This window comes from Aethalodelphis obliquidens, unplaced genomic scaffold (assembly GCF_003676395.1).
Source record: "Aethalodelphis obliquidens isolate GAN/ISIS:26980383/991018 unplaced genomic scaffold, ASM367639v1 scaffold62, whole genome shotgun sequence".
Taxonomy (NCBI): Eukaryota; Metazoa; Chordata; class Mammalia; order Artiodactyla; family Delphinidae; genus Aethalodelphis; species Aethalodelphis obliquidens.
The window spans coordinates 9055944-9080233 of record NW_020838006.1 but is presented as its reverse complement, the minus strand read 5'-3'; the positions used below and the strand labels follow the sequence as shown (position 1 = coordinate 9080233).

Genomic DNA, 24290 nt, shown 5'->3' with positions numbered 1-24290 from the left:
ATGGGACAGATGAGGAAACAGAGGGTCAAAGGAGCTGTGGGACGGGTGGGGCTGGAAGCCTGGCTCTGCCTTCTCTCTCCTCATCAGGATGGGCCATCGGGGAATGCTGACCTCCCACATTCCCCCCAATGTCCCCACCGCCCTCCACACTTCCCTACACTTCAGGACACGCAGTCCAGCTGAGTCCATGGTCAGGTGGCATCCCTGGCAGCTCTCACCTCGCTGGCTGACACGTGCTTCCCCGCTCTGATGTGCAGCAGTCGCTGGATGTTGTACACGTTGGTCTCCACGTGCTTGAGGGCAGAGGCCAGGCCTCCCTTCCGGTAGCTGAGGAGAGCATGGGGTCCCATGTGAGACCATATGCTGCCATGCGCAGGGGTGAGTGCAGATGTGCGCGCCTGCATGCACGCATGCGGGGACACGTGTGCCTGTTTAGTACGTGTGTGCAAGTAGATATGAACACGTGTGTACAAGCATATGGGGGCAGTAATGTGCATGTGTTTATCCATGTGTAGATACGTGGACACATGAATGTGTATATACATGTATGCACGTGGGGAATAACGTGTATCTGTTTATCCGTGTGCGTACAGATGTGCGTGCATGGAATTCACGCAACCGCGTATATGTGTGTAGGTGGACATGAATACTCACCAATGTATGTGGGTGTCCATCTGCAGGTGGACGTACATGGGGTGGCGTGTTTTCTGCACGCGCATGTATACATGTGTGCGTGCATTTATGTATATACTATTTACATGTATCAGGTTCAACAGAAATGATCAAATACTGGCAATTTCCTATGGTTCGACCTAATATATTGTAATTGTTAATTAAATAAATATTTGAAGCAATTTACAGCAAAAGACATATTTCTATTGGGCATAGTAACAGAAAAGCAAACTGAAGAACAGCACTGGGATCCACTCCTGGGTATACACCCAAGAGAAATGAGAAACATATGTCCACACAAAAACTTGTATACAATACTGGATGGTGAGTAAACTTACTGCAGTAATCATCTCACAATATATGTAAGTCAAACCATTATGCTGTACACCTTAAACTTATACAGTGCTGTGTGTCAGTTATATCTCAATAAAACTGGGGGGAAAAACTACCCAAAACTTGTATACAAATGTTAACAACAGTATTACCCATAACAGCTAAAAAGTGGAAACAACCCAAATGTCCATTAAGTGATGAATACATAAATAAAATGTGGTATATCCATCAATGGTGTTGTATAATTCTATTTAAGTAAAATGTCCAGAAGAGGGAAATCTATACAGACTGGGGCAAGGGAGTATTGGGGGAAATGGGGAGTGATGCTAAAGGGTACGGGGCTTCTTCTGGGGGTGTTGAAAACGTTCTAAAATTACGGCGATGGATCCCACAAGTCTGTGAATACACTAAAAAATCACTGAATTGTATGCTTTAAACGGGTGGGTTGTATGGTATGATTTGTATGTCAATAAGTTGTTACCCGCCCCCCTCAAAAAAACCACCCCACACACTATGATGAGGGAGACAGTTGCCCCAGGCCGCCAGCCACCCCACGGCTCCTGTCCCTCCCAGCCCCCTGCCCGCGTCACTCACATGATTCCAGGGCGGAAGTAGCTGCGAAAGCAGGCGGATTCGTGGCCCTGCGCCTCACGGTGCTGAACGGTGGCGCCACCCAGCGCCTCCTGCAGGTGCTGCACGAAGGAGCCCGCCGTACCCTGCGTCTCCACACCCGCCTCCTTCCCGACCCAGTAGTGCAGGTCTTTGGGTGCCCCCGACGTGGCCTTCAGGCTCTGGGGGACCTAGGGCCCAGGTGTTTGCGTCCGTGTGTGTGGTGAGGGGCTGAGGTCCCAGGAGTGGGGTGGGGCCCGAGGGCTGAGGCGGAGAGGGGAGATCGAGGTGGAGGATGTACGAAGGGCTGTGGGAAGACTGGTCAGGTGCTTCCACCGACAGGAGACGGAGACCGGCGAGGGAAGGGTGAAGAGGCCTCAAAGGCAGCAGCCTCCGTATGGGATGCGATTCTTGGGCTCCCAGCCTGCCTTTTCCCAGGGCGGGGCTTAGTCTGCACCATGGAACCCCCAAAGGGCCAGCCACCCCACCCCCCCACCCCCCTGAAGTGCTCACGTGCAGGACGATATAGCAGTGCTCCTCAAAGAAGTTCCCATAAGCCCGCTCGGGGACCGGCACCATCTTCAGGTTCTGGGAGAGGAGGGTGCCTAGTGACAACTTGGGAGACCCTGTTCCCCCCAGCCGTGACCCTTTGGCGTAGGGGGAGGGAGCTCTGAGTGGGGGGCGGGAGAAGACTGGTCTCAGAGACCTGCACACTGTCTTTATCACCAGCTCTTCTGTCTGGTCGTGCAGCTCACCTCAGTGATCCATATGTGGAGGTCCCTGTGGCTCTCGATGGCTGGGAGGCCCCTGTTGGTGTCCATCCTAGATCAGGAAAGAGTGAGGGAGGGAACAGTAGCCAGAGTCCTCAGGCCCTGGCCGCCTGTACTCTGGGCTCTAAGCAAGAGCTCTCCCCACGCACAGCTCTCCAAAGACCCTTCATCATAGCCTGTGCCTCTCATGAGGAGGGCTGCGTAAACAAAAGGGCCAGCACACCAGGACACCAGGGTACTGCAGACGTCGGCACAGAGGCTTTGCAAACAGGGACCTGCCTTGTCGTCTGTGCTTGTGTACTTGAAACAGGGCTGAGCTCTGTGGACAATGATAGGCTTTGAGTCTATGGACAACCTCTGCAAACAGACAGGGCGTTTGAAACAGGCTATGCATACAGACACAGGATCTGCAGCCAGGGACAGTCACTGTAGACAGTGATAGGCTTACAGCCAGGCGAGGGCTCTGCTAGTCACAACAGGTGCTGTAGGCAGGGACAGACTCTGCAAACAGGGGCAGGCTCTTGAAGTGAGACAGAATCCTGTAGACAAGACAGGCTCTGCACGCAAGGCAAATAGGCGTAGGTCTTTCAGACAGTTAGGAGATAACCATGCAAAGAGACACAGCACCTGCAGAGAAAAGGGACAGCTTCCTCAGACCCAGGAAGGGGATGCAACAGGCACAGGTTCTCCTGACAAAGATGAGTTCTGTTGACAGGGACCACCTTTGTAAGGATGACCTACGTGAAGAGACACAGACTGGACCCAGGGAAATTCAGACAAGCTGGGCAAACAGGTAAAGTTTATGAACACTGAGAAAGGCTCTACAGACAGTCCCAGGTTCTGCAGGTGTGGAGGGGTTTTGCAGAATTGGGAAAGGCTTTGCAAATGTGGATGGGGACAAACCCTTAAGACAGGGACTCTTTGCAGAAGAGACAGGCTCTGCAGATATGAACAGGCACGTAGATAGGCAAGGCTCTGCAAAGAGACACAGCATCACCAGTAAGAGAAGTGCTTGCCAGACAGAGGCAGGCTCTGAAACAGGCAAAAGCTCTCTAGGCATGGTCAGGCTCTGCATGCAGGGACAGCCTTGGGAAACAACCTCAAATCCTGCAAACAAGGAGATCGGAACAGCCTGGGCAAGCAATCGTGAGCTCTGCAGAGCAATCCGGGCTCTGCAAAAAGACACAGGCTCTGCAGACAAAGCCTGTATAGACAGAGACTTGGCAGATTGGGGTAGGTTTTGTAAGCCCACACAGGCTCTGCAAACAGACAGCCTCTGTTAACAGTGACAGTGTCTTCAGAGAGGGCAGGATGTGCTGAAAGGAGCCGGCCAGGAAATCAGCTCCATGTTCCAGCACAGATGCCCCAGACATGGGCAAGATCTTAAAACGGGGCTGGGTTCTGTAGAGAGCCCAGGTTCGGCAAACAGGGACAGGCTTTAGAAAAGGATGAGTTCTAGAGAGAGATAAAGGCTCCATGAATAGGGACAGGTTCTGTTAACAAGTACACATGGAATTAGGAGTAGACTGTGCAGACAGGCATGGGCTCTGCCAACAGGGATGTGCTCTGTCGAAAGACAGGGGTGCTCCCAGACACAGTGACCCATGGCAGGTGAAAAACTCTTCGTAGGAGTAGAGCCTGCAAGCAGACGAGAATTTCTATCCAGGAAGTTGAGACAAGCTGTGCAAATAGGCAAAGGCCCTGAAAAATGTCACAGACTGTACAAAGAGGGCTCAGGTTCTGCAGACAGAATAGGCTCTGAAATAGGAAAAGACTCTATGAATAGGGACAGAGTCTAGAGACAGAGATACTCCCTGCAGAGGAAACAGGTTCTGCTGACAGGGCCAGGAACTGTAAACAGACAATGCTTTATAGACAGGGACGGTGTCTTTAGGCAGAAAGAGATGTCCCAGCCAAGGCCGCGGGACAAGCTCCAGAGACAGGGATAGGCTTGCGTTCAGGGCCGCTTCTGCAATAAAAGCATATCTTATCCATGAAGAAAGAGGGACAGACTGTTTAAAAAGACCCAGGTTCTGAAAAAAGACACTCTCAAAACAGGCTCAGGACAGAAAGAAGCTCTGCAGATCAGACACATGTTCTGCAAACCCAGGACAGACTCTGCACACACGGACTGTCTCTGAAGATGACAGACTCTGCAGCAAGTGACAGGCTTAGCTGACATGAGCAGTTTGCATAGATCAGACCAAAACATTCTCAAATTCTTGAAACACAGCTGAATGCTTAATACACACAGACTGCAAACAGCCACTGGCTCTGCAAACAGAAACTTTGCCGTGCTCTGTGGTTCTGAGTGTGCACAGGAGAGAGAAGCGTGGAATGAGAGGGATCTGGGGAAGAAGGGGGCTCTGGATTTTGTTTCATGTCGGCAGGTGACTCTCAACGACCCCGGGCTTCCCTGCATCCCTCCTTCAGAAACCTCTGCATGAGGTTTGGTCATTCCTTCATCCGTGGAAATTCTTTCGACGTGTAAACTAAATCCTGCCAGCTGCAACTTCTCCTTCTTGCTGCTGCTTTGCCCAATAGACCCAGAAGTCCCTTCTTTCTGAATTTCTCACTCCTAGTGGCCCTGGCGTGGTGTTCACTCCTCTCCCCTCCCCTCTCCACTCCACTCTAGCCGTGCTATATCAGCAGGAGGAACAACCTTGACCCTGCATGATCAGGGGAAATGAAGTGGGAGGGGAGATACAGAGTTACAGAATCAGAGGCAGAGCGTGACAGGTGGCACCGAGTGGCCCAGCTTCCTTACGTCTTTGTCCAGGCTGGGCCCAGGCCCTGGTGAGCTCACAGTGGGAAACACCCAGCCCTCTCAAAGAGGGCCAAGATGGCCATGGATGTGGGGTGAGGTGGGGTGGAAGAGGGAGCTGCCCAGAACAGGGCGGGCAGAGGGGGTTCCTGCCGGGGCTAGAGCCGCCCCCCGAACCTGTACTGGAGACCCTGTGTGCTGACGGCCTGGCCTCCCTCACTAGAGCATTGGATTCTGGGGCCAGGGGCTTGTCCTCCTGGTTTACTGCCGGCTCCTGCTGCCTGACACCTGGCAGGTTCTCAGCCCATGACTGCAGGAGTGAAAGCGGACAGAGAAGGGAGTCACCACGTGCTCTAACTGCCCCCAGAACTGCTGTCGCAGTGATGGCCTGTTGCTGTGACAGTGACATGAGTGACAGGCAGACACGGTGACCATGTAACGGTGGTTTCAATCAACAGGAAACACGTGGTGACATCAAGTGACAGGGGTAGTGACATTCGGCGGTGACGGGCAGAAGCAGTGATTAGTGACAACCACCAGGGCACAGGCAGGCAGTGACCAGAGGTACAGACTAGGAGCTGTAACTGTGAAATAGTGAGAGTGACAGGAAGATTGGTTGGCTCAGCACAGGGGTCACCAGGGCTCCCTGTGGGGCAGGGAAGTCAGACTGCGGCCAGGAAGTTGGGACTGGGCTGGTTGCACGGGGTGGGGACAGCATCATCCCCAGGGAGCTTGGAGGGGGCCCGCATATCCAGTGCCAGCCTGCAGAGCCAAACTCTCAGGCTCCCAGGGCCTGAGGCCTCATCCCATGTAACCTGTCTTCCAACTGGATTCTGGGGGGATGGAGAAGGGATGCTCAAAGGGTGGGGGCCCTATCTCCCCAGCACCCTCTTCTTTCCTCCAGGCAGTCCCTTCTCCCTCAGGAGGCCCCTGCCCTCCCCAGAGTGCCCCTTCTGACCCACCAGGCTTTCCCACCCGAGGGTGTCCCCTCTTCCCCTTCCATCACCCACCCCGAGTGGGGACCCTCTACCAGGTATCCTCTCCTCCTACTGGAAGCTCCCTTCTCTTCCCTGGGGGCTCACTCCCTCCAGCCATGGCCCCCTTCCTCTCCCAGATGTCCAGTTCCTCCTCTGACGTGCCCTTCTGTCCCGGTGCCCCCTCCTTTTCTGGGTGCTCTTTTCCTCCCCCCATGCATCCTCCCTCTCCCCAGTGCCCCCTTCTCTCCTGACTGCCCCTCCACCCTTTCTGTGCTCCCTTCCTCCTCCAGATGCCCCATTCTTTCCCCTGGAGCTGCCCTCTCACACCCCTTTCCTTCCCCAAAGCACTCTCTCTCCCCTGGCCTCCTTTTCCCTTCCCCGGGTTCTCCTCCCACCCAGGGGCCCCTTTCTCTCCCTCGGAGCCCCCTCCTTCCACACCCCCCGCCCCTCCCTCTACCCAGAGCCTCCTCCCTCCTCTGGTGCCCCTTTTTCTCCCCTAGGTGTGTAACTTCCGCCTCCTGAGGATCCTGCGAAGGGGCGGACCCTGAGGTCACTTTGCCCGACTTCCAGGAAGGGGGTGGGAGGCACTGCCTGCTGGAGTGGGAGGGAGGGACAGGGCCCCGGCCCCAGGTGTATGGACTCTGGGAGACAGACACGCCCCCCACCCCATAGAAAATCTGACACTTTCCTGCCCCTGAGGATCGCTCTGGTCGCAGTCTCCCTGCCTCCACCAGTGTCCTCACCTGCTGGGCTGCTCGCTGCCTTCCCAGTTCTGCCGGCCCCTCGGCAGCCCCGAGCCCAGTGACCCGATGTGGTACACCCCATTTGGGGCGGCCCTCCCCACCCTGGCCCCCCAGTCTCCTCCCTGCCCGGCCTACCTGCTGGAAACTGCTCGTTCCTTCACCCTGCCTGTGGGCAGTGCTGGGCCTGGCTCGGGGCCAGGCTCTGCCCATTGCCCTCCCCAACACTGTAACTGAATCCCTGTTCCCGCCCAGCAGGACACGCCCCAGCACTTGTCGGGCTGGGGCATTCAAACTTAGTCAATCAGTTAGTCAGTCAACAAATATTAACCCAGCTCTCTGAGAGCCAACCCCTTCCCCTGGCTGGACTGCCAGGCCTCACCTCCAGGGTACCAGTGGCCAGAGAGAGCGGGGGATGGAGACCTGGGCTGCACCAAGATGTGGGGTGTGGAATCCACTGTGATTTCCCTTCTGAGAGTCCCTGACCCCCAACCTCCAGAAGGCCAGGCCACCCCAGCAAACTTTAGGAGGAAGCAGCACCAAGGCTGGTTCGGGGGGGTCGGCAGTCTGGCTCTGCGAGACCCAGGTCACTTCAGAAGGTGGGGGAAGGTGGCCAGGGCTCCCTCCTGCATCTCTGCTGCCCTCCCCACCCCAATTCGGGCTCGCTGCCCGGCACAGCCCTCCCCAGGGAGCCCTGATACCCATCGTGGGAGAGGCCAGTCCAGCCCTTGCAGGGAACACGCCGCTTCCACGCCTAGGCTGCCCCCTCCTTTCCTTCCTGATTGTGGGGTGGGGGAAGAGCTGGAAAACAGAGCCTTCCAGAACCTCCAGGGGCACGGCCATCCTTAACTTAGACCACAGGCCTCAGTCCCAGCCATGGTGCAGCCGGTGTGGATGCCCCTTCCAGTGCGGGAACACTGCTAAAAGCTGCCACTGGGGGCTACCCTGGTGGCGCGGTGGTTAAGAATCCGTCTGCAATGCAGGGGACACGGGTTAGATCCCTGGTCCGGGAAGATCCTACATGCTGCGGAGCAACTAAGCCCGTGCGCCACGACTACTGAAGCCCACGCACCTAGAGCCCATGCTCTGCAACAAGAGAAGCCACCGCAGTGAGAAGCCCGCACACCGCAACGAAGAGTAGCCCCTGCTCGCCGCAACTAGAGAAAGCCCGTGCACAGCAACGAAGACCCAACGCAGCCAAAAATAAATGAATAAATAATTAATTTTAAAAAATCCCTTAAAAAAAAAAAGCTGCCATTGGTCCCAAGACCCTTTCCCCATGTCCAGTCCTCACCCCCACTGCTCTCTGTCACAGGGTGAGGGGATTCCAGGAAATCTGGGTCCAGCTGTGCCCAGGAGGACCTACTGCCGGTGTGTGACTGTGTTTACAGATAGAGTTACTGGGTCCCTGTGTGTGAAGGGAGGCCCGTGTCACAAGGCACTTGGCCAGCCCCTGTGTGTGTCTGTGTGTCTGACCTCGTGTGTGGGAGAATGCCTTTTTGAGCCTCTGTTCCTTTCTGTGACTGTGCGTGTGTGCCTGTGAGGTGCCTGTGTTTGGTTCCACCTCTTTGCCTGTGCACACCTGTTTCCCGACTCCTTTTGTCTGGGCCCCAGCAAAATCACATGCAGTCACTTCTCCCCACCTCATCTCATTTTCTCTCTCAGTCCACCCTGGTTGGTCTTTGTTCTTCATTCCCTGGAAATGGCCCTTTCCTAGTCCCCAGAGCCCAAAAGCTGGGGGTTGGCTCCCTGTCTTCACCTTACCTTTCCCCTCCACCAACCAGGAACTCCGCTGACCAACCCTTCCTTTTGAAACCTCCCCCAGCCCAAGTTTTCTCCCCACCGCACCGGCCGCCTCCTTTGGGGCCTTTAAATGTCAGCAGGCACAAGCCTCCGCTCCTTCGCTGTCTCCTTTCTATTTTTTTCCCAAGTTCCAGTCCCCAGGCTGTAAACACCATGGAAACGCTCTCTTCTGACCCCAACTCCCACCCCTCCCGAACTCCCCCAGCCTCCATCTGTCTCCTTTATCTCGTCCCATCTGTCCTGGCACGTCTGCCCTCACACTTGACATCCACGTCAGGCCTCTCTCAGATCTACCTCCTCACAGCCTCCGGAAATGGCAGGAACATCTAGCTGCTCAGGCCCCAAACCTGGGAGCCATCCTGGGTTCCTATTCTCCCCTCACACCCAGCAGACTGGCCAGCGGCTGGTTCATCCGGGCCCCTGAGCCTGGCCAGCCCTCTCACAACTCCTGCCCTGCTCTGGAAAGCAGCCTCTCACACCAACTGGCAGCACGAGCTCCTCTCTCGATCTCCCTGGTCCCTACATCCATCCTCCGGCCGTAGCCAGAGGGATCTTTCAACCATAAATCAGATCATGCCATCCCCCTGCTTCAAACTTTCCAGAAGCTTCCCTAAAATCAAATCCCCAGTTGCCTGTCCCTCTGGCTGCATCTCCTATCACTGTCCCCAGTTCTCACTACATTCCAGCTACAGGATTCTTGTGTCTCTTAAGACGCGGACCTCATTCTAGTGTCTGGACCTTTGCACTTGTTGTTTCCTTTGCCTGGAAGCCTCTCCCCTGCATCTTCCCATGGCTCCCTTTCCACATTCCTGACTCAACCAAAACGGCACCTCCCTCCGCCCTCGTTGTGGGGAGGACACCCCACCTGGCACAATGCAGCCTCAGCAGCTTAGTGCGGGGTGGGGGCACAAGGACCTCTCCAAGGCCCCTCCCCTTAGACTTCTCTGGGTCTCTAGGAAGTCTCTCATAACTGCCCTACTCCAGAGCCGCCCCACCCTGTAATCTGTGACCCGAGGCCCAGAGCGGTGGCAGTGGGCCCAGGGCCTGGCCTGGGGTCCAGATGAGCAGCATTGTTTTGTGTCTGGTGTGGACAACTCCACGGGATCAAGCCCTTGGCACAGAGAGAGGAAACTGAGGCCCAGAGCAGTGATCACAGGCAGCCAGTATGCTACAAGGACGAGAGAGTAACCGGCCTCTCCCTTCATCCTCCGGAGCAAGAATGGAGCTCTGTCAACCGCTCCTCCGGTTCGGCCACCCTCCCACGGATCCGGGCTTGGAGTCAGAAGGGGACTGAGCCTGGCTTGCCTCACCCAGCACCGACCTGGCCATGACCCCCTCGTACCACTGACCTCTTCCTGCCCCGGGACGCCGCGCCCCGCCCCCACCCTCGCCCCGCAGGTTCCCAGGGTTCTCAGCGCTACTCTGTTCCTCCCCGCCCCCCACCCCCCACCCCCCCACCAGCTTATCTCCGAAGGCCCAGCCCCCTCGGCATCAATGTTGACAAAGGCGTCGGAGAGCCTGGGGTGGGCGGGGCAGGCGCTGGATGCCAGCCCCGCCTCAGGCCCCGCCCCTGCAGGCCCCGCCCCCACGTTACCTGCGCTCTGGTTCCCACCTCGGCGTCATGGTGTCCCAGGTTTCGTCCGAGTCCCTCCCAGACAGGTGCAGGATGTTGCCTCTCGTGGAGACCGGGTCCCAGGTGGCGGGGGGGGGGGGGGGGGCGCCCCTCCGGAGCGCGGACAGGACCTGGGCCGGGGACGGGGCTGCCTGACCAGTGTCCTGAATCCCACGGCCTGGAAACGTCCGGTCCTACGCCCTTGAGGAGAGCGGCCTTGGGCCCGCGTGGGTCCCCTCCCGCCCCCCACCTGGCTGCAGGCCGCGGAGGAGCAGTGACACGGTAACCGGGGCGCGCACGGTCCGAGAGCGACTCCCCCGAGGGCGCCATGGGAACGGCCAGGGCCCGAGGAGATGGAGCCTGTCCTGTGCCTGCGGGGGCCACCACTCTAATGAGCCGTGTGGAGTGCCCGAGGCCGAGGACGGTCCAGAGAACAGCCCTAGGTCTCTGCGAACGAGAAGGTGCCGATGCCTTGCGTCTCCGTGGCAGGGAATGCGTGGCCCTGCGCAGCCCCCGTGCACCCCCACCAATTAGACACAGCTGGGGCCAGGACGGTACCCTCCCTACCCCCTCCTCCCGCCAGGTGAGGTGTTCCCGGTGGCTTGAGCGATCCACTGCTCCGATGTGAAGTGGGGGTAGCTACTCTGCTCCCCACCTCACTGTAAAAGCAGGGAGCTGTCAGGCAGCTGGGGCTCTTATTGGGACCCCCGCCTCACCCCTGCCTTGGGAAAGACTCCCAGTGTCCATATGGTGTTTTCTGTGTACTTTTCTGAGTTTCCTGAATTTTCTGCAATGAATACATAACGCCTTTCAGGTAAAGCAATATATGTCATTCCCCCTAAGCCCTGCCCATAGCTCCTGTGCCATACCTGGAGGTGTCAGGCCTGGAAGAGTTTTGGGGGACTTTCTTTTCTTCCATAGCCAGAGTGGAGGTTCTCAGCCCAGGTTGCACCTTTGAATCATCTGGGCACGTAAAAATATGATGCCCACCCTTAGAGAGCTGGGCTGGCACGGGTCCTCTGAATAGGTGGGAAGGGAACAGGTCATCAAGAGGTCACTTGCTTGGGACCTGGCAGACTGAGAGTTCACCTCCTGATGTTTTCTTGTTTGAGCACCTATCACTTCTGTATTCCAGGACCCGGGTAGGATGCTGGGGAGGAGTGGCTGGGGAAAGCCCACCTGGGAAGACAGTCTGCTGAGCTTATGGATAAGCGGCATAGTCTGTGTAACCTGGGATGCTGGCGGGGCACACACCTCCTGTGCCAGGGCTGCCTGCGAATCAACAGGCTGCTCACGGCCCAGATTCACCAACTGGCATGGCCACTAGCCTGATCTCCAAGGAGAACACACTGGACCCTCAGGCCTTCGGGAGGAGGCTATGTGGGCTCTAGGTTCTCCACCCCACACCTCCCTTACAGCACCCTCTCCTAACCCAGTGATTCTCAGTTCTCGCTGCCCATTAGAAACCTGAGGGCCCTTAAAAATACAGATCCTCAAGTCCACCCCAGACCATTTAAACCCAGCTTCAGGGGCAGTGACAGTTCTCAACCAGTTGTTTGCTTGTATGCAGAGGTGGGGCCTGGGGGCAATGCCAGAGAAGCCAAGGGGAGGGAGAGGGCTAGGAAGCTGAGCAAAGGAGAGACAGAGGGACAGAGAGGGACACAGCCTAGGAATCCAGACCAGGGAGGAAGCTGGGGTGACCGCTCTGGCTGGCCAGGAGCTCTACTGCAGAGAGGGCACCTAGGGGCATGGCACAGACTAACTAGGGGGTGGGGGGGTTTGGGGTGTGTCTCTGGGTAAATATTAGGTTTCCTGGCCTGATATAGCACTGTGCCCTGTGTTGTTTGGGATGAATATACATGCCTGGCAGAACCCTGTATCCCTGTGACAGACAAAATAGACTGCAGAGCATTGTCTCACTGGCCTCTGTTTTCTCATCCACAAAATGGGGATAAGACCTATCTGCTGAGATTGTTGACCCTGGTGTTTTCTGTTATCTGAATTAGGTATCATTATGAAGAAACAGTCCTTAGAGTGGTGAGACTGTGCCCAAGGCTCTGCCGGGACTTCCTAGCAGAGGAGCAGGGCGGGGAACTTGTCACCCCTTACCTTCTCATACAGAGGGGCTGGCTGAGGGCAATGTTTCTGGATGTCCCAGTGCAAGAAAACTGTTTTGGATATCCTTACGCTCTTCCTGGGTCCTTTGCCATGCTTCATCTGATAACCACAGCACCTCAGCCAGCGTGTGCGAGGGCTATGGGTTTAGGTACCACACTCAGTGCCTGTGGCTCTGAGGGGCTGGGGTGTGGGCTGTGGTTTCCTCAGGCTGCACTTGGAAGCCTGTTGGTAGGGCTGGAGTCCTTGGGGGAGGATGGTAAGCCAGACCGCTTCTGTCTGGGGAGATGAAGCCAGGGTCCTAACACTGGGCAGAGTGGTTTCCTAGCTCCCCTTGGAGTCAAGGTCCGTGGCTCCTGAGATCCTGCTCCCATTGGCCCCTGCTCTTCAGAAGCTGGGGCACCGGGAGACCCAAGGTGCCGGTGTGAGGCTGTGCAGCTGGGAGAGAACAGAGAACAGAGAACAGAGTGAGGAGAGGTGCTAAGAAGCAGTCCACCCACAAGAGAGCGCAGTTTCATGTATTTATTTTTGGCAGGAAGGAAATCATTGCAAATCTCTTGACTGACAATGCTCGGCCCTGGAAACGTGCACATTCTACATGTAGTATTTCCCCAGTGATGCTGGATTGTTTACACATTCAAATGTCCAACAGAAATCCATGACTACCCAGACACCACCAGCATCTCCACCACTTGGGGGTGTGCGTGTGTGTGTTTGTCTATAGAGAAGCTCCCTAGAGAATGGAACAGGAACAGATACCATCAAATTTACAGTAAAATAGGAACAGAGGCAGCCAGTTGATTTTGCACAGGTATATGCAAGCACTTCAAACCATCCACTCTTCTCGAACCCTGGCATGCCAACTGTCCATCACAGCACCTTTAAAAGCAGAGGCACAAACGTCACGAGTGTTTGACCATAGGGCTGTGCAGTTCTGGATTTTATGAGAAAGCCATCTTTAATACACAGGGTCATAAAAATGTTGCCAGGTTATAGACTTATACAGATTTCCTTTTTATACAAGTTCAAATGCTGCAACCATGACAAATCAGTGTCATTAGGGCATCCTCATGTCTCCAAAATCATCTCATCAAAATTGCACCACATCAAAGGAGTTTCCCCGTCAACCATCAGCTATGACACGTGGTGCTTCTTTTTAGGATACAGATGCATTGTTTACAAACAGCTAATGGGTGAAACCACGGACCAACACGTAGGATTCCAGAGCAATGGAAGACAGAGTAGTAACAACCTCAGGTGTGCCTGGGCACCTCCACTCAAGGCCCGGCCAGAGATGTGATAACATCATAGTCCACGAGCCACAGAATCCTGCTCCAGATCTTAATGTAAAAAATATTTTTCCAGGAGACTATATTTTAACCTGGTACCGAAAGGACCATGGAAACTCAAGAGGTCAGATTTCTCATTTGGCTAAAGAGTTGGGGGGTGTTTTGGTAACAATGGGAAGTATATGGCACAGAGAAATAGCTGATAGGTTTCATTAGGTTTTAAAGCCCACAATTTAATAAAAGGTAATAATTAAAAACAATACCCGTATTTACCTTAAAAAACATAAACCCCGAACATTCATCTCATTTCTTGGCCTTATGTTAGAATTCTATTGCTTCATTTACATGTAGATGATTAAAAATATATATATCGATATAGATATTTTGATTATGTACATAAAGCAGAATCAAGGGTTAAAATAAGAACGGAATTTTGGAGTGGGGTCAAATAAGGTGCACAGAATCCAGAACGCTCCGAGGGCCCGCTGCCCTCCTGAGACGTTCTGCGTCTGTGGTGGCAGGAACTGGGTTCCACCCCCGGCAGCTCTGCACTGGCTCAGTGCAATGGTGCTCACGGTTTCAGGAATGACCAGGTGAAGTGTCTGGCTCAAGCCTGCCAAGTGTCTTCACTCCATCGGAAGTGGGGCACGACTCCTAGGTTTGATTCCCCTGGAATATTCTAGGATTTCAGTCCTCTCTGCCCCCTATTCCAAATAAGACCTTGGGATGCCAACAAAGAAGGGGGCACAGGTGAGGTTCTAAGGCTCTCATCAGGACTGATTTCTGTGTGGATGTCAGCACATGTCAGACACTTGACTGCAACATTCAAGACATTTAAGGCAGTGGGTTCTTTTAATGACTAGTTTTCCAAATCAAGGTGTATGGCATGTGCAGACCCGCCACGTAACTGTTATTTTCTGTAGTCATGCCTTGCAAGGGGCTCTTTCTATTTTAACTGGCATGTGGATTACTGGGTTTGGAACACTCAGAGCATGGGGAGACCTGGTTACCCCTGAATACTTACTTCTCTTCTGAAAGCACGGCAGTCTGCAGACCAAAGTGCTGTTGGGAGGACGTGATTGGCAGCTGGCTTCACTATTTTATGAATGAAAGCAGAAAAGAAATTTTACTTTGACAGCTCCTCGCCCCCCACCGTTTTCCAGTCTTCTTAGTGCCAGTCACTCCCACCAGAACTCCGGCCTGACCCATAGAGGACTAAGGCAATGGTGCCAACATGAAAGGGTTCTTTTAAATTATCTTTAAGAGCAATACTTTATAGACTGTCTTATTGTCAAACGAGGAACATGGCACTGCTTAAAAGATCTCACTGGGAAAGGCTGCAAAGGGAGCCCCGGCTCAGGGAGGGGGCCCTTCCTCTCCTTGGCTCTGGGCGATGGGTCCCACATCTAGATGCGTTTCCCCAACCCTCGGCTCAGAGATAGGCTGTGCTTCAAAAGAGAAGACCAAGAGATGGACTCGGGCCACATCAGCGTGGTGGTGGGTTGAGGCCACAGGTTCTCAAGAGACAACAGTCGGCTTATCAGAAACTCTGAGCTTGACTGCCGTTTGAAATGAACGCCACACCAGTCAGGTGCGCTGGCCCTTTTGTCTTTGTTCCCTTCTGAACTCCCAAGGCTGGTGCCAGGGAAGGAACGCAGTCCACAGTCTGCAGCGGGGTGGGACACCTATGCTTCTGACCCTGTCCAAGTCTGCAGCTTAGCAGTGAGCAGATTCTGAGCGTAGGCACAGTGGCAGAGAACAGTGTAACAGCCGCTGGTCAATTCCATTTGGTGGCAGCATGGTAGCAGCAAAGAAAATTCCCAAACAGCTCCACGGGTATCCAGCTTTTGGAAAGGACAGATTTAAAAATCAATCATCAGATTTTTTTAAAACTATCCAAGGGTTTTAGAGTTTCTTAGAACTGTTCTACCAACAACAACCAAACCAAAAACATACAGAAATATGGCAGTAGTGTGAAAGCGGAAGTGACATGATGCCACTTTTCCAGGGGAAACTGTGACCTCAAGACAAATTTGTCACCGTCAGAAACAATAAGGGTAATATAAAAGGATCTACCGTTTCCTAAAGCGTTGAGCCACACGATTGCGGATACATTCCAAACTGGGTCAGAAATGAATGCACACACTGACACCATCACAAAATCTCCTCGCAGGGGCCTGACCCTGCGGCATGCCACAGGCGGTCGGAGCAGCACACCCGCTGGGAGACAGGCTCCTATGACTCACCCCCATCCCTTACCACCCACCTCCCTCCCACCTTCCAGGTTTTAGAAAATTGTCATATTTATCTTCTTAGAGAAGCTAAGACAATAAAAGACTAAAAGATGTCTGGAAATACGTTGTATAGAAAAATTAACTCTCAGCTTAAAATAACATTCAAAAAGGCACTTCATCCTGTAGGAAAGAGATTCTGAGTTGCGTCAGCTACTCTGAGCTGGGGTAGAAGGGGACAGGTTGTCTGCTGGAGGGGAGGACAGTTGAAAGGAAGTCTGATAGATATCAAGCTTTTTTTTTTTCCCATTTTTTTCCTTTTTGGTATGTTTTAAGAAAAGCAAATCCAGTAAAATGCATGTCCCTTTACGAAATTCGTTAAAAGAGTTCATTTTAAAATAGTTGTTTCTGTTCTTAAAAAATAAACCAGGTAGGTATGGCCACATTCGCCCCGTGGCCTGGAGTATGGCGTGTCCTCACTCTTAGCTCCTGGGGAGCTGAGGCCAGGCAGGTCCCGAGGCTGAGGTTCCAGGGTGCACAGGCGGGAGGCGGGCGGAGGCCGGGGCTACCTACTGCAGAGTCTGTGCAGCATGCTGTACACGTCGTCTTCCTGGCTCAGGCCCTCAAAGAAGGGGATGAGGTCCAGTAGCTCCGTGTCTGTCATGTCATCGAACCAGGACTGCACAGGCACCTGGAAGACAGTGCGTGGAAGGGGCAGCAGAAGTGTATCCAGGCCCGGGGGCCGCTTCTAGCCTGACTGGGTCCCTGTGCTTTAACATTTTCTTTGGTAAGGAGGATGGGTACCTGGAAATCATCATCATCATCATCATCTTGTTCGTTCTCCTGTCCCAACTAAAATCAATCTAGATCTACCTGGTTCAGGAAGGCAAAATTAAGTGTACCCACTTTGCAGGCATTTGCCTGTTTTGTTTTCCTGCCACAGAAAAGGTGGCCAGGGCGCAGAATATATAACTAGCTTAGCACCTTGCTAATTCCAAAACGCTGTTGCCATTGCATTAAACCAGCTTCTGGTACCTCAGAGCACCTGGAGCCAGAGGACACCAGCCAACACTGACATCAGGGAGCCCACATAGAGGGCACCAGAGGGCTTCCACTTAGGGTCACTGTGCCAGACTGCACGGCAAGGAGAAGTGGACCATTTCCTTCCACGCTTAGCAGAGATCAGGTAAAAGGGGAAGTATAAAATTTCAGGACATTCTGAAGCCATGGGCACGACAGCATTCTCCCTTAGGTTTAGACAGAGAGGTGGGGAAGGCTGCTAGTGGGTAATAGCCAGGGGTGCAAAGAAGAGATATTAAAAGAAATTTGGGGAAGCCAAAAAAGTTGAAAAGCAGTATTTTTGACCATTTTAAAAATCTAAAGACTGCTCAGAAACATAAAAATTCAGCATGTAATTTAAAAAAGAAACAAGGTAAGGATTAACCAAAAAAATGACTACTCCTGGGGAAGGGGCAGGAATGGGGGAGAGAGCAGAAATGGACACAAGACTTCTCTGAATTTATCTCTGCTGACAGTTTTGATGTTAAACTATGTAAATGTGTTACATAATTGAAATAAAATTAAATCATTAAGAAAAAAAGCAACAAAAGATGAACCTTAGTGTATGTAAGTTTGTGACATAACCACAGAGGATTATTTCAAGTGATTTTGAAACATAGTGCTGTTTGTAGATTTCTCAAAAAAACAAAACCTCTAAATGCACTCAATTGTTTTATTATTAGTAATAATATTAAAACACTGCAATTCTGAAGCTATTAAATGTATACTATAGAATAAATCAAATCTGTAATGATGTTAGTATCTTTAGGAATCAGGAGTTTCAGCATAAGAGAAGGAGACACAAATACAAAAACAAATTAAATAAAAACCATTACAACTGAATTGGAAAAACCAATGTGAATTTATGATTTTGTTTTCATTCTAAAAATAAGTGTATTTTAGCTCTGTCCAGTAGAAAGGACTGGAAGCAAAGGACATCCCAGTAACAATGAGAACCCACCCAAACTGTGGTCTCTAGATACCATTTTCATTCTTAGGAATCAGGTTCCATAGAAAAATGGCTGATTCCAGGGCTGGAGCAAGAAATGGACAAGATGAGCTTAGAACATCTTGCTGGACCAGAAAGCAGGAAGCTATCAAAGACTATTGTTATCTGAAGGGGCATCCACTGGCCAAAGTATACAAAAGGATAATAGATGGACTTAAGTTATAACATAAAAAAAAATCCATGAGTTCATAATGGTACCTAAAAAAATTCACTGGTTACTTTTGGAGGCTTGCTAGAGCACCAACTCATGACTCTGAAAACTGCAAAATTAATGAAAAAGAACCAAGACTTTACTCTGACTTCCCTATTCAAACATTCAAAATGAATTTTAGGGTAATCAAGTAGTCAATGAGAGCAAGTTCAATTTAAAAAAAAAAGAATTCCAGCCAATAAATGCAGAAAGAATGATAGGATTCAGAAATAACCATTTTGCAATTCCTAATGAAATAGTGGATACAGGTAAGGATCATCAACGACTGCTCACAGTCGTGAGCAGTCGTGAAAGGTCGACTGAAAATTTAAAAATGGATGGATCAGGCTGACAACACCTGCATCCAAAAATCAATTCAAAATCTTTAAAAGTGGGACAACCTGATGTCGTATGCCTCCTGATGTGATACCACAGTGAGTACACAATACCAAAGCAACGTATGGACCTTGTCTGCATTCTGATTCAAACAATCCAAATGTAAGAAAATATTTCGAGATGACAGGGAAAAGATGAACACAGACTGGATATTAGATGATATTAAGAAACTGTTAGTATTATCAGATGTGATAATGGAATTGGGATTTTTTTTTTTTTTTTTTTGGCCACACCGCGAGGCTTGTGGGATCTTAGTTTCCGGACCAGGGATTGAACCAGTGCCCCCTGCAATGGAAGCGTGAAGTCCTAACCACTGGATTGCCAGGAAAGTCCCAGAAATTGGGATTATACTAAAAAGAACCCTTATCTGTTAGACACAAAATGCATTATGTTGAATTTGATTAACTCATCAAAAGGAGCATATTTAAATATAATACATTTTGAATGTTTGTTCAAATAATGATTATACACTAATGGAATCTAGTTTGAACTCAGTTTTTGGTTATAAGTGGAGCAACAGAGTTCTGGCCTCAAGGAAAGGACCCTGTTTGGGCTTTTGTTGAGTCTGAGAAACATGGGCTTGGGAGAAACATCCTCTCCAGGGCCTGAGCTGAGGCCTGGCATGGTGGCCACCATGGAGGGGTGAGGAATCACCAATGGGGCTGGTCTCTCTTCCCCTGGAAATGAAGGGCAGGCAGCAGGAGGGCGTCTCTCCTGCTCTGAGTCATGCTGCACCCAGAGAGTCAGCACTGGGAGCTGCCACACTCCATGGTTTTTGTTTTGTTTTGTTTTTGCGGTACGCGGGCCTCTCACAGTTGTGGCCTCTCCCATTGCGGAGCACAGGCTCTGGACGCGCAGGCTCAGCGGCCATGGCTCACGGGCCCAGCCACTCCGCGGCATGCGGGATCTTCCCAGACCGGGGCACGAACCCGTGTCCCCTGCATCGGCAGGCGGAGTCTCAACCACTGCGCCACCAGGGAAGCCCTCCATGGAGTTTTATGTAGGAAATGTTCCCGTTGTCTACTTTTTAGACATCATTATGAGGTCGTAAAGCCTGGCAGTCTTATCTGAAGACCTCATTGAAGTGCTATTCATTCTTAATACTTCTGTTGAAGAGGTCACCCAGGCCTTCTAAGTCTACAGGGGTCATGAAGTCCTGGGCAACAGCCAGCTCCAGGAAGCTAATGACAGAACCTTCCCGGTCACAATCCTAAAGATGCTAAGGAGATACAGGCTCATTAAGCCTGCAAGCTCTGCTCTAAGTGCTTTTCACGTACTGCCACCCAATCCTCCAACAATCCTATGAGATCAGCATGCCTACACTCCGCATCTGACAGAGAGGACAACTGAAGCTCAATGGGCATAAATAACTTGGCCAATGTCACGTAATTGCTAAGTGGCAGAGTTGGGATTTCACCAAGGAAAAGGCCAAGAAACCCCGCACAGGGGCTTGAAGGTACAAAAGTGGTTCTGCCTGGCAAGAGAGCTCAGATGGAGCTCTGCGTCCTTTTGCTTTGGGGCTACTTACTGCATTCTCAGGATGGAAGATGTACGAGGCAGGAGAATTGTCCACGATGATCACTTTGCTCAGCTCCCGCCCAAGGCGACTCAGGTCTTTCACATAGTTCCCTCGATGGAAAACACATGATTCTCGGAAGAGCCGGGCCCGGAACACACCCCAGCGGTCCAGCAGGTCAGCCACAGGGTCTGCGTACTGGAAAGCAGATGTTACAATGAAGCCTGGGTGCCTGGAAGAGCCCAGAAGCCCTGACCTCCTGCAGCAAGATCCGTACTACTTTTCTAAAAAGGGATTTAAATAACTGGATGTGTTTCAAGATCCTGGTTATTTCCCTGACACCCTGGATTCTTCCATCTCTCTCACTTCTCATATCCAATCCATCAGAAATTCTTGTCAGTTCCAGCTCCAAAAATATCTTGAATCCACCTGGATCTCTCTGTATTGTCACTGCCTCGTCTGGGCCTCTGTAGTCTCTGGCCTGTGGTGGCTGCGTGAGCCTCTAGAATAGCTTCCCTCTTCCCCTTGGGCCTCCTTTCCACCCCTTCACCCCACAGCTGTCAGAGCAGCCGCTGGAAGACATCTGTCACACCACATCACTCCCTGCACTGTCTTCCCGTCGCATTTGGAACGAGGCCCCCTGATCCCTGCCGGATCCTGTACGGCTGCAGCCACTTCTCAGCTCCATCTCAAGTCACCTGAGCCACACTGGCTTTGCACATGGTCAGGACCTTTGCACCAGTGTCCCCTCTGCATGGAACACTCTCTCCCCCGCTCTCTGCACAAACTTCTCCTTCTGTCTCCTCATTTTTCAGATCTTGGCTTCCCTTATCACCTACCCAGCCCTTCCTCTCTGCCTACTCTCTGGCCTCACAGCCATTGCCCCCACGGAGCTCACCACCTGGGACCACCTGACGTTCCTGTCACCTGTCAGGGACCAGGCCTTGCCTGTCATGTTCCCCATGACACCCCTAGCACTTGTGGGTGCCTACCTCATAGTAGGGCTCAGTAAATACTAGTTCCGTCAGTGAACGAAAGAGCGGACTTGGTATCTGTCTTGTGTGCACGGGGCCACACTGCCCCCTAGAGGTGCTCTGGGCAGCTGGGCCAGCCCAGCCCCCGACTGTCACTGGATGGTGCCCAGACAGCACTTCCATTTACTTGGAGCCCAGGAGTTTTAAGGGAGGGAGTTCGAGCCCCGCTCACAGTTGGGGTTCATCCAGCTTGGCCCTAGTCCATGGCCTGGGGGAATTCCCCCCAAAGCAGGCTGAACTGGATAAAGAAATAGAGGGGTTATCCCTGAGGGAAAATCTTCATCCAGACTGAGTGGCCTGGGCTGAAGGCAAAAGAGTGGCAGCTCCCAGCCCGATGTTAGGTCAGGCCTCAGCACCAAGACCCAAGTGAGGGGCACAGCCAGTTTCCCTAGGGGCCCAGAGGCTCTGCCAGGGAGGTAGGAAGCACCCGAGGCTGGTGGTCTTGGGAAGGCCAGTGGCAGAACGCACAGCAGCCCAAGTGCAGAGCCAAGGCAGGCACGGCTGCAGGATGCAGGGCTACGAGCAGCATCCTGGTTCCATGGGCGAGTCCTCCTCTCTCCAGAGACATCCTGATGGAGCAGAGTCCAGGAGGAGGCTGGATTTCCTGCCAACCAAGTGGGGTGAGCTCAGGGCTCTGCAGTTTTCTGCTGGTGAGGGTAGCCAAGTACCACGTGGATTGTTTTTAAGGGGCTGACTCTAGCTAATTTCTTCATAATCATTAACGGTGGCGGTGGCATACATCTTTCAAGGGAATGTCTGACTCTGGGGCTCCAGGCCTTGGAGATGAAGGTGGGGAATATAAGCTTCATGTGGGCAGGGACTGTCTCTTGTTCTCTGTGGTATGCCTAGTGCCTAGTACAGTGGCTGACACACACAGTACATGCTTGCTGGGTGAGTGAATGAAGGAAGGACACTAAGATGGGGAAGCAGACACCGAAGGGCTCTGACAGTCAGCAGAGGGTTGCTTAGGTCCCCGGGCGGCAGGCCAGGAGGTCCTCTGCACCAACAGTGCTGGCTGGGGCTGAGCCCAGAGCCAAGCACTGGGGAGCGGCCACCTGTCAGCAGAGCTTGTGCACCAGGGAGGAGAGAAGCTGGACGGCTAGACTTGAGGGCTGATTCGGCAGAGCCAGCCTTGGGGTAGCAGCGAGAGAAGGGCTGGAGAGACAGATGGAGGGGCAGGTGGGAGCCGTCCAGGGAGAGCGACTGAACAAGGATGTTTAAGCAAGTGCTGGGGATGATGCCAAGAAAGAGTGCTTTCAATTTCGCCAAAGAAAAAACAGCTCTCAATCCACCAGCATTGTGCAATCTTCCTGTTTGTTATTTCTTTGGTTATCACTTCAGGCTCCTCGGCAGCCCAGAGCACTGTCAGAAAAGCCCTCGGCACCGCAGCACGATTAGCCTTGGTACCCACCAGGGAAGATTATGCTTTCCCTGAGGCCACGTTCCCTTTACAGTATGCAGAGGTCAGCCCGGGGCTTTGGATCCCCTCACTGCCGGCCTGGTGATGAGCTTGGCAGAATGTGAGCAAGTGGGGTTCTCTCTCCCCTCGGCCATGACAGAGAGATGGCCCACACCAGCAATGCCCAACCTGGCAAAGCAGCGTGTGTGGGAACTCGGGGTCAGAGTCCTCGACATGCAGAGAAGGGAGCCGCGCAGAGACAGAACATGGGGGAGGAAACTGCCTGTGGGTCCTTGGAGCAGGTCTGCAGACAGGCAGACAGCTAGCTAACTTGGGCCCCACAGAGCTCATCTTTGGGGCCGTTCAGGGTCCCTGAGGTGCCCATGGAGACACCGGCAGTGCCATCAACAAATGGATGGCGTTGGCCCATCGGGACCAGGGCTTGAGACATGGTCATGGCAAGGATCTCTTCCTAGGAGCAGGGCCTGCCCTGTCTGCCCTCCACACCACGCACGTACCTCCGCTCCCCTGTGAAGGGACAGACTAAACCACACTGGGGGCCCTGTGAGCCTGCCAGTTCCCTCCAACAGTAGGAGAGGGCCAAGAAACCACTCTCCTTGGTCAGAGCCAGTGTAGATGCTGGGTCAGAGATTCATACCAAACCACAGGACCAGAACATGTGTGAATTATTTTATCATCATGAATAATTATGATAATAAAGAACGAACACCAGTAGCGGTTACCATGTGACGGCGCCCCGCACAGCACATGGGACCCGGCAGGTGCTCCACGGACACTTGCTGAGTAGGAGTGGGGCCCTGTGCTAAGCTCTTTATGGGCATTATCTCATTTGACCCACCCCATGAGGTAGATGGAATCATCCCCATCTTATAGAAGAAACTGAGGCGAGAGAAGTGAAGCAACTGGCCTGAGGTCCCAGGGCTCATGAGGGCAGTCACAACTCTCATTTGGCCCCAGCAGGTGGATGAATCTTTGACCCTTATCTCTCCCTGAAACCCGTGTGAGCTAACCCAAGGGCAAAGAGGCCTGAGCCTGTAGCCAGTCAACAGATGAGATACGTACGCCCTTTCTTGGTTACACTGGACACATGTGTGGTTCCCTGGTCTGTGGATAAGTAGCTTCAGCGGCCGCAGGGAGCAACTTCATGGAGCATTTGTTCCCAGTGCTGTCGCTATGGTAACCCAGAAGCCTCTCAGGCTGGTGCTGTGCACATGGCCTGCATCCACCCCACCTGGGGTGGGAACCTGTCACTATGGAGACAGCTCCCCCCACCTTAACAAAGGGCTGCTTGACAGGGGGCAGGGGTGGAGGGGCTGGGCACTCAGGGCTGGGGGCAGGACCCACCTTGGCCAAGCTGGCAGTAAAGAGCACACACTCAAACAGCTGCCCCATCCTCTGGAGGAACTCGTCCACATGTGGCCGCTTCAGCACATACACCTGCAACGGCAGGGACAGCACGCCGGTCAGTCACAGCAGCCGCTGGGAAAGGCCTGGGGCCCGGACACCCTGCATAGGAAGAATTCCTAACCAGGTTCCTGCCTCCTGCCCCTTGGTTTAATGTGGTGCGTATGAAGGGCTGTGCAGTCAGATACGGCGCTTCAGGCCAGACACACCTCAGACTGGGCTCCAGGTCTGAGTTCGGAGCAGACGCCCCTCCCAAGGGGGAAAGGGAAGCTGACCATGGTATTGAAGGTCCTGGGGATTTTCAGAAGCAGTGAGTGGAAGGGTTGTGCCGCACTTGTGTGACACAA

At 53.0% G+C, this 24290-nt stretch overlaps 2 protein-coding genes across 19 annotated transcripts in view; both read right to left on the bottom strand.

Annotated features, from left to right (window-relative positions):
• Window positions 1-16504, bottom strand: part of VILL (villin like) — a 28036-nt gene extending 11532 nt beyond the window's left edge. For 2 of the 11 annotated variants that reach the window (XM_027088124.1, XM_027088128.1), the window contains exons 1-6: window positions 11150-12378; window positions 10281-11067; window positions 2370-2436; window positions 2128-2202; window positions 1600-1805; window positions 219-327 (exon numbers count right to left, since the gene is read on the bottom strand). In XM_027088124.1, the coding sequence (XP_026943925.1) occupies window positions 219-327; window positions 1600-1805; window positions 2128-2202; window positions 2370-2436; window positions 10281-10291 (468 nt within the window). In that variant the 5' untranslated portion in view covers window positions 10292-11067; window positions 11150-12378. The other 9 variants (XM_027088121.1, XM_027088120.1, XR_003428995.1 and 6 more) reach the window with 9 other exon arrangements.
• The window catches only part of CTDSPL (CTD small phosphatase like), a 119036-nt gene continuing 107648 nt past the window's right edge, over window positions 12903-24290 (bottom strand). For 2 of the 8 annotated variants that reach the window (XM_027088145.1, XM_027088144.1), the window contains 3 exons: window positions 23884-23976; window positions 20098-20283; window positions 12903-16606 (listed from right to left, as the gene is read on the bottom strand). In XM_027088145.1, coding sequence (XP_026943946.1) covers window positions 16481-16606; window positions 20098-20283; window positions 23884-23976 — 405 coding nt within the window. In that variant the 3' untranslated portion in view covers window positions 12903-16480. The remainder of the gene's footprint in view (window positions 16607-20097; window positions 20284-23883; window positions 23977-24290) is intronic. The other 6 variants (XR_003428997.1, XR_003428998.1, XM_027088141.1 and 3 more) reach the window with 6 other exon arrangements.